General features: G+C 37.4%; 1 protein-coding gene across 1 annotated transcript in view; it reads right to left on the bottom strand.

Moving 5' to 3' along the window:
* The window catches only part of ARMC4 (armadillo repeat containing 4), a 185,329-nt gene that overhangs the window by 130,368 nt on the left and 40,336 nt on the right, over positions 1-14,625 (bottom strand). Inside the window, exons 11-12 of the mRNA XM_030798068.1 lie at positions 653-799; positions 59-268 (exon numbers count right to left, since the gene is read on the bottom strand). Coding sequence (XP_030653928.1) covers positions 59-268; positions 653-799 — 357 coding nt within the window. The remainder of the gene's footprint in view (positions 1-58; positions 269-652; positions 800-14,625) is intronic.

Raw genomic sequence — 14,625 nt, 5'->3', positions numbered from 1 at the left:
GAGCTGTGTGCAGTGGCGGCTGGCACTCGATGACGACGATGACGTCAGGGCTACTCACCAGTTTGTTGATACCCCCGTGCTGCCTCACCACCCGCCGTGCTCTTTTAAACTTGGCGACATTAGCGATAGTCTCGGCTGCCAAACATTTCAGACTCTTGTGTGGAGAATCAAGTATATTCACCATAACTGGTAAGCCCCCAAGGTCAACAATATTCCGTCTGATTTGAGGATTATGACTGATTTCCTTCAGTATTTTTAATGAACCAATCTGCATGAGAAAAAAAAAGATGAGTAGTGAATATGTAACCCATGCTGTGTTTTTAAAAATTCCGAGTCTACCTAAAATCCTTCCCCAGTTAAGTTTTTTAAGAAATCATTTCCATTCCCAGAGGTTACACACATCCGGCATATTCCCTTTCATTTAAGTAAACAATCCTCATTCAGGAAGCATGAGAGATGAATGGAGAAGAGCAAAAAAAGAAGAAAAGCAGAGAAAAGAGAAAGTTCAGTGAACAGAATTAGCAGGTCATCAGCAATAATAGTAGATAAAGACAAGAACCAGGCAACGAGGAATGGCAGAAACCTAGAGCTAAGAAGAGAGCCCAGGAAGGTGGGAACAAGACTCCGCATCCAAGGTGACAGAGCCACTCACCTTACATTTGACTTCATCGGTTTCAAGCAAATTTATCAGCACTTCCAGGCCTCCAACATCTCTGATGGCCAACTGGCAGGTTTCTTGAGCTAAGTTGAAATCCCTCATTGAACACAACGCAATCACTGTAGCTGTCTGATTTCCTCCCTACAAAGATGCAATGCCAGAGAAAGGTTAAGTAACACCACGTTCCCATAGAAATGCACTAAGTAGTTATGAATCCATGAACTGGAAAACATGTCTCCGAGTGGGCTAGAATTTGTTAAATGAATCGGCTAGAGCCAAAGCATGGAAAAGCTGTACAGAGCATCATAAAACATTGTTCCAATTAAGAGTCAACATTTAAAGGTGGGCTGTCTCCTTTACACAGCTTTAACATCAGGTGGTATTCATCTATTAAAGAGAGTCATGGGGCCAGCCTTGGGAGGCTGACTGAGGAATGGAAGATGTACACGGAGCTAAGAGATGGTTCCCCCAGTTCTTGAACAGGGTATTGCAATATTGCAAAGCACGTCTGAAAATTGTTTCTACAGATGTGCATAGAACAGTCCGGAATAGGGAGAACTCAGAGAAAAGGAAGACGTGCAGGAAGCAGCACTGCAATCCATACTGGAACCTAGAGTAGGTGGTTTGAGAGCCGTGGGATTGGGAAAAGAGAGGCAATTCCAACAGGACCTGCAAATGAATGGGATGGGCAGGACAAAGAAGAAAGAAAGCTTCGCTGTGGTGAGCAAAATCCTGGCTGAACGCAGAGTCTTGCAAACCAATGTCTTCTTGGTGAATCACTACATGTAAAGAGTAGTAGTGAGATGCTCCTTCAGGATTAAAAAACAAAACCCAAAATATTAAAAATAAAACAGAATGACTGATCAGTAAACCAGACCTGCCAGGAGATTAAAATCAGAATTCACTGCAGGAACTCTTAGACAATGTCCACTGGTCATTTCTGCTTTGAAAATCTTCTAAGGAGTAGTGCATATTAACGCTACTGCTATTCGGCTGGCTGATAAGAGTTCTGGCATCAGCACTAAAGTAGCTCATCACACACAAAAGCAAGAAGGCTGTTCATTTTTGTAAAAGGTGCTGGTAATAGACAAGCCTTTGATCCCTGCTTCAAACATAATACCAATGTTTGAAGGGAAGACACCTTAAATTATGTTTATTTCCATTTATTAAGCAGTATATTTCCATTATCTATTGTATATATATAATTATGTATACAAATAGATTATATATATAATAGATAAGGTAAACATTATCTATTTTATAAATTTATTCATTATCTACTATCCATTATCTATTGTATAATTTTAAAATATATTTTTAAATATATAAAATATTCTACATTATGTTTATATATAAATTTAAAATTTTAAATATATTACACATAATATATAAATATAAAAATGTATATTTCTATGTATAAATAGATAATATATAATAGGCTCAGCACAGATTGTGGAAATTCCATATCAGCTGCCAAACTCCCTCCTCCATAGCACAAGCTCGTGCATGCGCAAATCTTCTTGTGGATTCAATACAATAGGTTAAGTTTTTAATTTTTTAAAATTTATATATAATAGTTGTACATATTTTGGGGGTACATGTGATATTCTGATGCATGTATAAAATGTGTAGTGATCAAATCAGGATAATTGAGATATTTATCACCTTAAACACATCTTTTTTTTGTGGTGGGAACTTTACAATTCCTCCCTTCTAGCTGTTTTGAAATACACAATAAATTATTCTTAACTATAATTTCTTGACTGTACTACAATAGGGAACTTGAACTTAGTTGTACTATCTCACTGTATTTTGTACCTCTTAACCAATTTATCTTCATCTCTTCATACCATGTCTTATATATAATAGGGTTAGCACAGAAAATGGAAATTACATACAAGCTTCCCACACGCCTCCTCCTTCTTATCACACATGTACACATATGCAAACCCTCTTGTGAATTCAACACAAGGCTTTTAAAATAAGAAACCAAAATGGGATTACTAGACGATCCCAAGTGAAGACAGAAAGATTTAGATGTCAGCCTTTCTTCTTACTCCATTTAAGAAAATTTCTTCCATGCCTCTAGAAATGTCCTCAACAACTGTCCCGTGAAGATGTCACTGACAATTTCCATTTCCCATATGAATGCTCCCAATGGATGCACAAGGCTCTCCTCTACATTCACCATTAAGTTCAGAATGACAAGAGCCTTAATTTTACTATTGACTAATAAGTCATGTTCTTACAGCTTTTAGTGTCTTTTCTGCTTCCTATCAAGCAGAAAAGTTACCACCACCAATACCACCAATTTTCGTACAGTTGGTTTTAAAATATGAAATTTAAAAATCCTCTCTTTATAACTATCAGGTTCATAAACTCCCATATTTGGGTGCATGAGGCTCCCACAAGCCAGTACTTCCATTTCCTCTTTTAAAAAAACAAAAGTCAGATATTTTATAAGCCATAAAGAAGAATCTAGTCTGAGTGTGGAGGCATGCACCTGTAATCTCAGCTACTCAGAAGGCTGAGGTAGAAGGATCGCTTGAGCCTGGGAGTTGGAGGCTGCAGTGAGCTATGATCACACTACCACTCTCCAGCCTGGGCAACAGAGTGAGACTCTGTCTCTAAAAATAAATTTTTAAAAATAATAATAACAAAGGAGAATCCAAATGTTAACCATAATTAAAGGAAATTAAATTATGCACAAAAAGAACAAAGAAAATAAGAAAAACAATTCATTTGAATAAAGCTCTTTTTTTCTCTGAATTTAAATGGTTAAAAGGAGCCAGAAACCTCCCCAGGAGTGTCTGAAGTAGCAGAGCAGGGTTCCTGTATTAAGGGTTTGGAAATTCAAACCAAGTACTTCAGCAAGAGAGGGTTATTTAGGCGGAGGCTTCAGACTTAAGTATGACTAGAAAGTGCAAGAAGACATGGAACAGTGTGTCATGCCTTGTTTAAGCCAAGAGCCTCCCCCTCCCCCCGCCCTAGGTCTACTCAGTGAAGAAGACTGTCCCGTCCTGACATTCTTCATCTTCTTAATCGTGCGTGCTGAGGACTTGCTTGACTGCTATTCTTGCATTATCATGTTTTCTTTTGTAGCAATTTTCAGGCTTATACACTCAGCACAATCTTTGTTTCCTATTTCAAGTTGTCTTAATTTTTCTCTTCTAGACAACTTCCCCATCATTTGAGCTTTATTTCATTATTTTTACTATAACCAATGACGTAAATTCATAAAGGCCATTTAATTGCAGCAGATGTCCCAAAGGTAAGAGTTTATAGCTTTTTGAATTATCTCTAGGCTAATTTGGAATGCAAAAGACTGACAATTTACAGTTATCATCAAGAAGTTAGATCCTTATAGAAAAAAAATTCTGTAAATCATCAGCTTTTTTTCTGAAAATCTGGAAACATATTCATAGGCTTGAGGGATTTTTTTTAGAACAGTTTTATATTAGGGAAAGTTAGTTTTTCCACATTTCAGGATTTAGTTCTACTCTTGTCACTGACCACACTCCCAAAAGGATTATAAATCTTTCAGAATGAATACCAGAGGACAGGAGCCAAAATATTCAACATACAGAGCCACAAATGTTAGCCAATTGCTATTCTTTAAATACCAGCTATGTCAAAGGATTTTTGAATGTTTGTTCCACTTTGTCCAGATGCCATAAATATTGAACTGAGAAGAAACCATGCAAATACACTCCTTTTTCAGTTAAATCTCCCCTAAGAACATAATTATTTACCAATACTTATTTTCACATTTTATCACGCATTTGCATTTCTGAGGTTTTAAGAGCTGGAGAAAATACAGTAAAATATGATTTTACTAGCTTCTGAAGGGCTTTGAAAAATGCTTCCAATAAGTGTTTCCACTTCTTAAATTAATGCAATTCTTTTGCTAGTTGTCTCCCTGCCCCATTTCTTTTCAAACATCTCCAGGCTCTGTTGGCCTTTGGATTTTCTTTTTCTTTTTTTTTTTTTTGCAATTGACATTTGGCCATTGGATTTTTTTTTTTTTTTTTTTTTTTTTTGCAATTGACGTTCCTTCTGACGACCAGGAGGCATTTCTTTGTTGTCACCATTAGGTTTTAAACGTGCAGAGATTGAATGAAAGTCACTCTCTTTCATTTTTCTTAAAATTTCTTTTTGAAAGACAAGACAAATTAAAGATAATTTCTTCAACTATGGTGTTTTTTTATTACTTCAAATAAAATATTTGAAATAAGCAAGTATTACCCTGTTTGGTATACAGAGCAATACCCCTCCCTTACCGTTGATAAGAAGGAAATAAACATTTGCTAAGTTGAAATGAGCAATGTATTCAAGAGTAAAACAGGAAGTGAGCTGCCTCAAATCACTTTTGCGTTATTTCATTAAACAAATGTGTTGCATGCTTCCTACTTGCCATGCTGGATGGTTAGCACTAAAGACACACCGGTTTACAAAAACAGACACTGCCCTTGCCTTCATGAAGCTTATAAGGTAGTGGAGGAGAAAGGTTTTTGACTTTTTTAAGCTCACTCAAATAAACAGAAACTATACATCTGAGAAGTGCTACACGGGACAAGGGCATGGAGCTGTGGAAGCACATCAAAGGGAAATTTGACCTAACTTGGAGCATCACCCACCAGGAAAGAACATCTGAGCTGAGATCTGGACAGAAAATAGGCGATCTCCCAGGCAGAGAAGGAGGGGATGTGATGAAATGTCCACCAGTCAGAGCAAACAGTATATGCAAAAACCTGAGGGAGTAGAGCATGGCATGCTTAGCACCTAAAGAAGGCCAGAGCCCAGGGTGGGAGCGTGGTGCAAGATGAGCTGAAAACCAGCTGGGCTGCTGGGCCCAGAGTCTGGGCTGAGAATTTTCATCTTTATTTCAAGATTGGCCAATGTAATTTACAGTGATGCCATTTATAAAAGATCACTCTGGCTGCAGAGGCCGCTCGCTGGAGGGGGCAAGCGTGGATGGATGCAGTCAGGTTACTGCAGGGATCCAGAGAATAGAAGATAACTTGGAGTAGGAGGGGAGGGTGACTCATCACGAACCATAAGGAAACTTTTGAAAGGTTTTTATCAACTTGGTTCAGGAAAGGTTGCTATAAGTGTAGATGAAACTCCGACTCTGTTGGGCAACATGCTTGCAGGGTCATCATTTGAAGTTATTATCAGAGCCCCACGTGACCACAGTGAGACAGGAAGGAAGGCAGAGAATGATCAGGACCAGAGGCCTCTTGTTCTGTCCCTGCCCCACGCGGCTTCTCCAACTGCAATCAAGAAGCAGCCGGTGAGACTTGGAGAATCGGCACAACTATCACATGGCCATCCAGCTGGCTTTGAACATTCTCAGCATTTTTTCCTTCAAACATGCCACTCAGAGAGCAAGAAAAGCGAACCCCTGCCAGTAACTGTTCATTAATGATCACAGAGGACCTGGTGCCCAGCATAAAGATTGGCTTAGAGATACTCTTCTTCTCCCAGGATCAGAAATGGTACAAGATGGGTGCTCACAGTGAGTGGTATATAACCACGTGAGTCAAAGCAGAAAAATACATTGCTTTCCTTCTGTTTATCTGCAAATCTATTTTATCCTGATGACTTAGCACTCAAAAACCTAAGACTCAACAGAACCCCGAGGAGAAAGAGAAAATACGGTTTCCAGAAGAAAAATATAATATATCCTTAAATAAATTAGACTCAGGTTGTTGCATTACAAGCTGCTAAGAATGTTTTATCAGGAATGGGTAAAGACAATGAAAGGATGCTACATACATTCTTTTAATTGTATTTATTTATTTATTTTGAGACAGAGTCTTGCTCTGTCACACAGGCTGGAGTGCAATGGTGTGATCTTGGCTCACTGCAACCTCCATCTCCCAGGCTCAAGAGGTCCTCCTGCCTCAGCCTCCCAAGTAGCTAGTACTACAGGCATGCACCACCATGCCTGACCCATATGCATTCTTTTTAATTTGCCATGGAACATTTACAGGAATCAACAGTTATTGGAATGCTCTAGTCATTGCAATGCAGAAAAATTTATAGCAAATATAATTATCTTACTAAAAAGATTCAGAAGAATGAGCTGAATAATTATGATACTTAATAAAAAAATAGTTCAATGAAGTGACTGGATACAAGAGCAGCACTTTAAAGTGAGTATTTATACACTAACAATAACAAATCAAAATGTTTAACTTGAAAAAAGTTCCCATGTCGGGATTAGCAAAATAATAACAAAAATATCTATGACTAAATCTCACAGGAAATGTTTTAGATACACATGGAAAAAAGCTATTAAGTATAACTGAATTACGTAAAAGATTAAATGGATGAATGGTCATACCTTGTGCCTGAACAGGATAATTCAACATTATTAAAATTGCAGTTTATCCAAAAATAATTTATACATCCATGTAAACCAACCAAAATGCCCACAGAATTTTGGGGTTTTGTTAACATGATTTTCAATTCATTCTAAAGATGATCTAGAATGAAAAATCCAAAAAATAAGTTTTAAAAATGTTAAGGTACCTATCTGGTCTACCAAATTTCAAAATATACCAATGCTGTAGTAATTAAAACAGCATGTAACTAGCATGGGAACATCCAAATAAGTTAATGCAAAGAGAAAGATCCAGAAACAAACTCTCACGTGTGAGATTGCAGAATTTGATGAAGGTGGCATCCCAGATTATTGGAGGGAAGAGCAGATAGGCCAATAATCTGTATTGATACAATTGACTGTCCCTCTAGAGAAAAAGAAGTGAAGTTAGATGCATACCTTCTATTATACATAAAGTGAATTCCAGAAGGATTAAGAATTTGAACTTAAAAAAAAAAAAAGCTATGAAACTAACAGAGGGAACTAGAAAGTATTTTTGTCCTTTTGGAATGGCTTCAGAAAAAACCTTCCTAGTTCTTAAGAAACAAAACCTATAAGCCATGAAGAAATAGAAGATATTTATTAATGTACAAGAGGGTAGACAAAAAGACATCCAGCTGGGCGTAGTGGCTCACATTTGTAATTCCAGCACTTTGGGAGGCCAAGGCAGGTGGATCATCTGAGGTCAAGAGTTCGAGAGCAATATGGCGAAACCCCATCTCTACTAAAAATACAAAAATTAGCCAGGTGTAGTGGCATGCTCCTGTAGTCCCAGCTGCTTGGGAGGCTGTGACAGGAGAATTGCTTGAACTGGGGAGGCAGAGGTTGCAGTGAACCAAGATGGCGACACTGTACTCCAGCCTGGGCAACAGAGTGAGATTCCAACTCAAAAAAAAAAAAAAAAAAAAAAAGAGACATCTGACACACTAACAGAAAATAAATATCTGCAATTAGTATAACAGCTAAAGGATTGATTTGCACCATCAAGAATTAAAAAGACAAACAACCACACAGAAAAATAGGCAAAGGACATAATACAATGGCTATTTGACATACAAAAAAATTGTCAACCTCACTAGTAACTAGAAATATGAAAATTCAAACAAGATACATTTCCCCCTATGAGAATTGGCCAAAATAAAAAATAACAAAAAGACTACACATCGATGAGAATTTACAACAATGGATTCCAATCCTATATTAACAACTTCTTTTAATTTTTTTTTTTTTCTACTTTAAGTTCCAGGATACATGTGCAGAACATGCAGTTTTGTTACATAGGTAAACGTGTGCCATGTGGTTTGCTGCACCTATCAACCCATCACCTAGATTTTCAGCCCCACGTGCATTAGCTATCTCTCCTCATGCTCGCCCCGTCCCCTTGGCCACCTCCCCTGACAGGCCCCGGTGTGTGTTGTTCCCCTCCCTCTGTCCATGTGTTCTCATTGTAGATGAACAGTTTTATTACCACGGGGAGATTTAAAAGTCTATCAATGCCTAGACTCCTGCCTGAACCAATTCAATCAAAACTTCCAAAAATGGTACCTGGGCATCAGGGTCTTTTGTTTATTTGCTCCATCGTTTAACAGCCCTGGCTAATTTCACTCTGAGGTTGAAGGTCCAAGGTTGAAAACTATTGGTATGTTACTGGTAGAGTGTAAATTGATATTTGCTTTCTATAAGGAGCTATGAAACTTTTTTTTACATAAACCAAGTTTGTTTTATTACTCTTCATTATTTCTCTTTAAATTGAAAATTTTTTAATGCAAGTCTTCTCAAATTGTAGTGTGCATATATTATTTTTCTCTTTGTTTTAAACAGCTTTATTGACATATAATTGATATAAAAAACTGCACATCTTTAATGTATACGATTTGATGAGTTTGGGTATATGCACATATATCCAACACCTGTGAAATCATTACTACAATGAAAGTAATAAATATATCCATCACCTGAAAACATGTCCTTTGTCTCTGCCTTTCTTGTGGTATGAACACTTAATATGAGATCTACTTCTTAAATGTTTTAAGTGCACAATATATATTGTTAACTACAGATACTATGTTGTACAGCAGATATCTAGAACTTATTCATCTTTCATAAATGAAATTTTATACTCATTGAACAATTACATAAAACTGCCTTAGCTATCACAGTTCATTCCAATAAAAAATCTTATAAATATCTTGGCATGTGTATAGAACTCCCTATTAGTGCTATCGAAAATGTAAATGTGCATTCTCTTTGACCCAAGCAATTCCATTTCAAAGAATCCATCCTATAGAAATAATGTATATATCCAAAGAATGTGTAAAAATATTAGCTACAATATTGTTTGCAGTAACAAAAACTGATTTGAGGGACAACTTAAATGTTATCAATGAGGCAATTGTTCAATAACTTAATGACATATACCTTTAATGAAATACTATGTAGTAATTAAAAGGAGTGAGGCAGATATGAAAGATCACCAAGACAGAATATTAAATATAAAAAGCAAAATGTAGAATAAGAAATAGTAGGATTTCATTTATGTATATAAATTATACATGTATATAAACAGAGAAACATCTAGAAAGGGCTTTCACTTTGCATGGCTTGAAGTTTCACATTGAGCATATATGAGTGTGCTATTTGTATAATATTTAAAGATTTTAAACACAGAAGGGAGTAAGGGAAACAGGGGAAGAATACCACATGCTTCTGCTATGCCCTGTGTCACAGAAACATCAGCAGCCAAAACCAGACAGCCACACCCACCCCGGGAGCAAGAGCTGGGAAGAACCACAGCCCTCCGACAGAAATCTCAAAGGACAATGGACCAAAAAGGGACATGGAGTTTAATATTTTTCCTGCAAATATGCAATTTTAAATAATGATGACAATAGATCCATATCAAGATGTAAAGTGAAAAATCATTTATACCAAATCTGGTGCCTCTTATTCACTCCTTAACTCACATGTTTAAAGATTCTTCGGCATGCAGCCTCTGTAACAGGCCATGAGTGTGTGTTTTTAAAACAGAAAGCAAAGCAGCCTAGCACGTTATAGAAACTAGGAACCAGCCAGTACCCCTACTCTTCTCCAATCTACTTAGCTTTCTCAATGAATTTTAGGGGAAAAGCCTAGTTTAAGGGACAAAAATAATGGTTGTTGCAAATACATGGGGCAAGAAATTCCCCTAAAAGATCTATTACATAAAGCTGCCTTAGATATCACAGTTCAGTTCATTCCAATCAAAAATCTTATAAATAACTAGATGGGTATGTGTATCATATCATGCTCTAGCTGTGCTGGCTCATAGCACACGTTCACGAATAAACACATAAGTGAATGAATGAATGAATGAATTAAAGCTTAAGGGAACTCCCCTGAGATTTTTAATATTGTCATGTTTCAGTTGTTAAGTTGATGTGGTAGCATAGTGCTAGCTAGTGGTCATATAAACTGTTATGAGTCAGTAGCACTGTATCATCATACTGATCTAATTGTCTTTACTCTGCTTTTTCTCCACACATATTTATTTTTGACTGCCAAGAGGCAAGGAAAGTTTAAAGCTCAAAAATTTAAATACAGATTCCCCTTCGGGAAAGACGGAGAGGAGCCTCTCCATTTGTTCCACAATCTCCTTTATAACAAAAATAAAAGACGACAAATTCTTTTGTGGGCAACATAAGCATACAAGTAACACACATTACCAGTAATCCAAATACTTAAAATGGATTTACTTCTTACACTACGATATTTATGAAAGCATAAATGCAGATTCTGAGTAGACTTTTTTTAGCTGATGGAATTTAAATATGTTACGATTTCAAACAAGCAATTTAAAAAAATAGTCACAAAAGTTGTCCTATTCATTTGTCACTGACTTTTTAAAGAAAGTCAACCCACATCAATGTAGCAACACATGTACTAACTTAAAGAATGTTTCTCAGGAACATGGTACTCATTTGCCTTTCTAACTACTGGAGTTGATTTGAGTGGATCAACAGTGACCATCATTTTCCATTTTTGAAATACTCTTTTTAACAAGAATAACTCTGTGCCATCCCATTCTTTTCCATTTTTTTTAAGTAAAAACTCAGCAAAAGAGCACAGTCTAATATGGCCTTCCAAACATGAATACTGAGTTCCTTTATGGGAAGGGCTCCTTGTTGACTCTCACTCGAATGAAGAAATCCAAACAAGAGAAAAGACAGGAAGATACAACAGCAAGTTCTGCAGGCCTCCTGGGTCCTGAATTTCTTGACAGTGGAACCGAACAACCAGGCAATGGGCAATAAAGATAGAAGCCTGGACTCAGTCCCGGCCCGCAGCTGCCTTCTGTGTGGCCTGGAGCAAAGAATTTCTCAGCTTTTCCACCAATGAAACAAGGATCAAACTACCTGCCACTCCATACCCAAAACTCAAGTAATGGGAAAGGAATTTAATTAACTGTAATTGATTGCAAAGTACATCAAATTCCTACAACAAAAACTCATACAACTTCCAATTTCCACTCGAAAGAACTCTTTAACCAATTAAGGTGTGTGTGTGGGTGTGTGTGTGTGTGTGTGTGTGTGTGTGTGTGTGTGTTTAATCAGTTTACGTAAGATCATTAAGGAACTGAGCCTCACAAATGCAGTCTTTAACAAAGGTTTTCAAGTCTGAAAAATGTCCTTGCCAAGAATCCACCTCCAGAGAAGAAACCCAAAACCTGCCAGGGAGAGAGCTCTGGGAGTCCCTTCTGAAGCTGGCAGCCCGGTGGCATTTCTGATGTGAATGTCTTTTAGATGTCACTCTGGAATAGAGTATTGACCACTGCTAAGCTGGGATCCACCAGGCATCTGGTGGCCTGAAAATGCTCAATTTGTGGTTACAGAGCAGAAGCATGGCAAGCAATCCGGCTCATGTGAAAGGTGAAATCAGCACCAGCGTTTGATGAATTTGATGATACACGACGAACAAATTAGGCTTAGGCTACCCCTCACCAACCCATCGTGGGTCGGGGCAAGGATGAATGTGTGGTAATGGCCATCCTTTCTACCAGTGTAACCTCATTGTCACTGTCTTCTCATCCCTTCCCATTAGACTCACTTGGCATACCACCTGCTGCTGGATTCATCTTTCCAAATCAATGCTTTCATCATCCCTTTCCCCACTCTCCCACCTGGACTCTGATCAAAATCCCACAGGGAGGAGGTACACGTGGAGAAATGGCCCTGGGAATGAGCCCTAGAGGCCTCCATCATTGCAGCAAGTACTCAGGAATAAGACCGGCTGGATGAAGCATTTCAGAGTATGGGCAGATATCCAGCTGTGCTTGCCAATATAACCCTTGTTGAACCTAGAGCTGGTGCCTGGATAATACGGGCATCTTATACTGTAGTGACAGCTCTAGGAAATATCTTCAAGGGAAAGAAAGCATAATTCTAGGCCCAGCCTCTGACATGCCTCTAAACTACCAAAAAGCCGACCAACCAACCACATTCTCAGCATTATTCTAGTCTTCTTGATGTTTTATTGGATTTACTGATCCTATAGGGTTAAAACCATACCCACTCCACCTTCAATCCACATTGAAATGGATTTCAATGTGTTTTTGACCTTGGGTCCACAAATTCTTTTTCATTATAATGTGTATAAAATGCAAATCTACTTATAATTATGACCCTTCAACATTTTACCCCACTCTACTGAAGAATATCCATTTGCATGAATTTATAACATATACTACTTGTAACTAATATTTATTTCCACATTTCCAAACAAAATATCCTACATCCCTTCTCCTGTTTCACAAAAGGGCTCTCCACCTACCTTATTTAGAAATGAGCACGATTTCACTGAAGTTTTAGAGAGACTCATAGATTTAGTATGGAGCATAGAGACATTAACAAACCATCTCCTTTAATCGCTGGAAGTGATCAAAAGCAAGACATTTTCCTTGCAAGATTTGAAAACAATTTTGGCCAGAGGAAAAAATAATATCCACATAAAGTCAGCAAATACAGCAATCAACTAGTATGTCTACAAGAAAGACAGCAGGAAAAGGAAGAGAGAGGGATGCAAGAAAAGTGGGAAAGAAGTCAACAGCAGAAGGAAAGACAGGCTCAGAGGCAGGAAGAACTGCTTTCAGGGGGCTCAGAGTGAAGAATAGCAAAGCCCTGCCACTAAGGAACCTCGCCCTCTCCCCTTCACACCATCAGGGCAGAGGTGGGGAGGCGAGCTTGTGCACATTAGCAAGATGCCCTGCAAGATACAGCAATAAATTTAATGTGGTCTCTCTACTCAAGAAGTAGGTATTAAGACAGACAACCTGAACCATCAGGATGGCAGAAGGCAGAACATAAGTGCTTACCAGTAAGGTAGCTGAAAATGGGGTTCATTGCTTCCTTTAGAATTAGGGTATAGCATCATCAGCTATGGGCAAGAAAAGAAGCTGGAAGGTTGGTGAGTAAAAATGTGATACATTCATTAATTTAAAAATTAAATTGTGTTCAAAAAATCCAGATGAAAAGAATATATACATATATAAAACTTGCAGGTTGAAATTAACATATGTCAAACCAAATAATTAAATACAAACTCTATTTATGTGCCAAGATATGAGCTCATAGCTCTGGAGGAAGAATAAGCTATAGTTCATTGACCTGTTTGGGTATTAATGAGCTCGTTAAATCTTTTTTTTTCCCAACAATCACAGACATTATTCTACTTGGAAAATGGTAAATAGAAAGTCAGGTCAACATTAATATTTCTCTGCTAGCTTAAATCTACATTTAAGCCATAATTTCATAAATTAAAGTGTCAGGTGTATTTATTTTGAGATTACCTAGAGACATTCAATTTTGCATTTCATAGACTTTTAATATCATTTTGTGTCTCCATATAAAATATTTATCTGTGTCAAAAACCTTGAAATCATTTATAGATATACTTTTCCTTTTATTGGCTATGTGAAGAATATTTACCTGTGGGAACTATAAGAATTCCAAGCAATTTACTGTCTGGCCAAGAGTATCACATTTGCACATGATTTATTGATGAATTTATTGTGCAAATTTAAGTAGCACTTCATCAATATATGTTTTCTTTAGCTGTACTGGGACAGAAATAGTGCATCTCTTTTTGGCCTAAAGCTACATGGACTTATCCTAAATAGTTGAAAAACTCAAGACAGTTATCCAGTAATTAGGCTATTATGAGAAATTCTCTTTGCCATGTTCACTGGGAGGATATTATTGAGGCTGTTCACTCTCTCACTCAGTGCCTGCCCCATTAAATCCTAAGGGAGAAAATTCTTTCTGCTCTTAGCACCAGGATCAGTTATACTCACTGGCAACTGGTTTGTTTTTATTTTAAGATGTTGAGAGACTTTCCCTCCCTGTATTAACTCACTCTATTTCCCTCCTTTTTTTGATTGCTAGAGAACTGAAAGTAAAAGTTGAAGGCCACCTGCATGAGTCAGTTCAGTCTCCATGCCACACATTTTCTACAATAATAATAAGCAATAGAAATGATTATTATTGCCAACAGTTACTAAGTACTTTGTGCTAAGCACTTTACACATGTTATATTTCATTTAATATTC

Source organism: Nomascus leucogenys, chromosome 18 (genome assembly GCF_006542625.1).
Source record: "Nomascus leucogenys isolate Asia chromosome 18, Asia_NLE_v1, whole genome shotgun sequence".
Taxonomy (NCBI): Eukaryota; Metazoa; Chordata; class Mammalia; order Primates; family Hylobatidae; genus Nomascus; species Nomascus leucogenys.
Note: the sequence above shows the minus strand (reverse complement) of the source record. Positions and strands in the feature narration are given on the sequence as shown.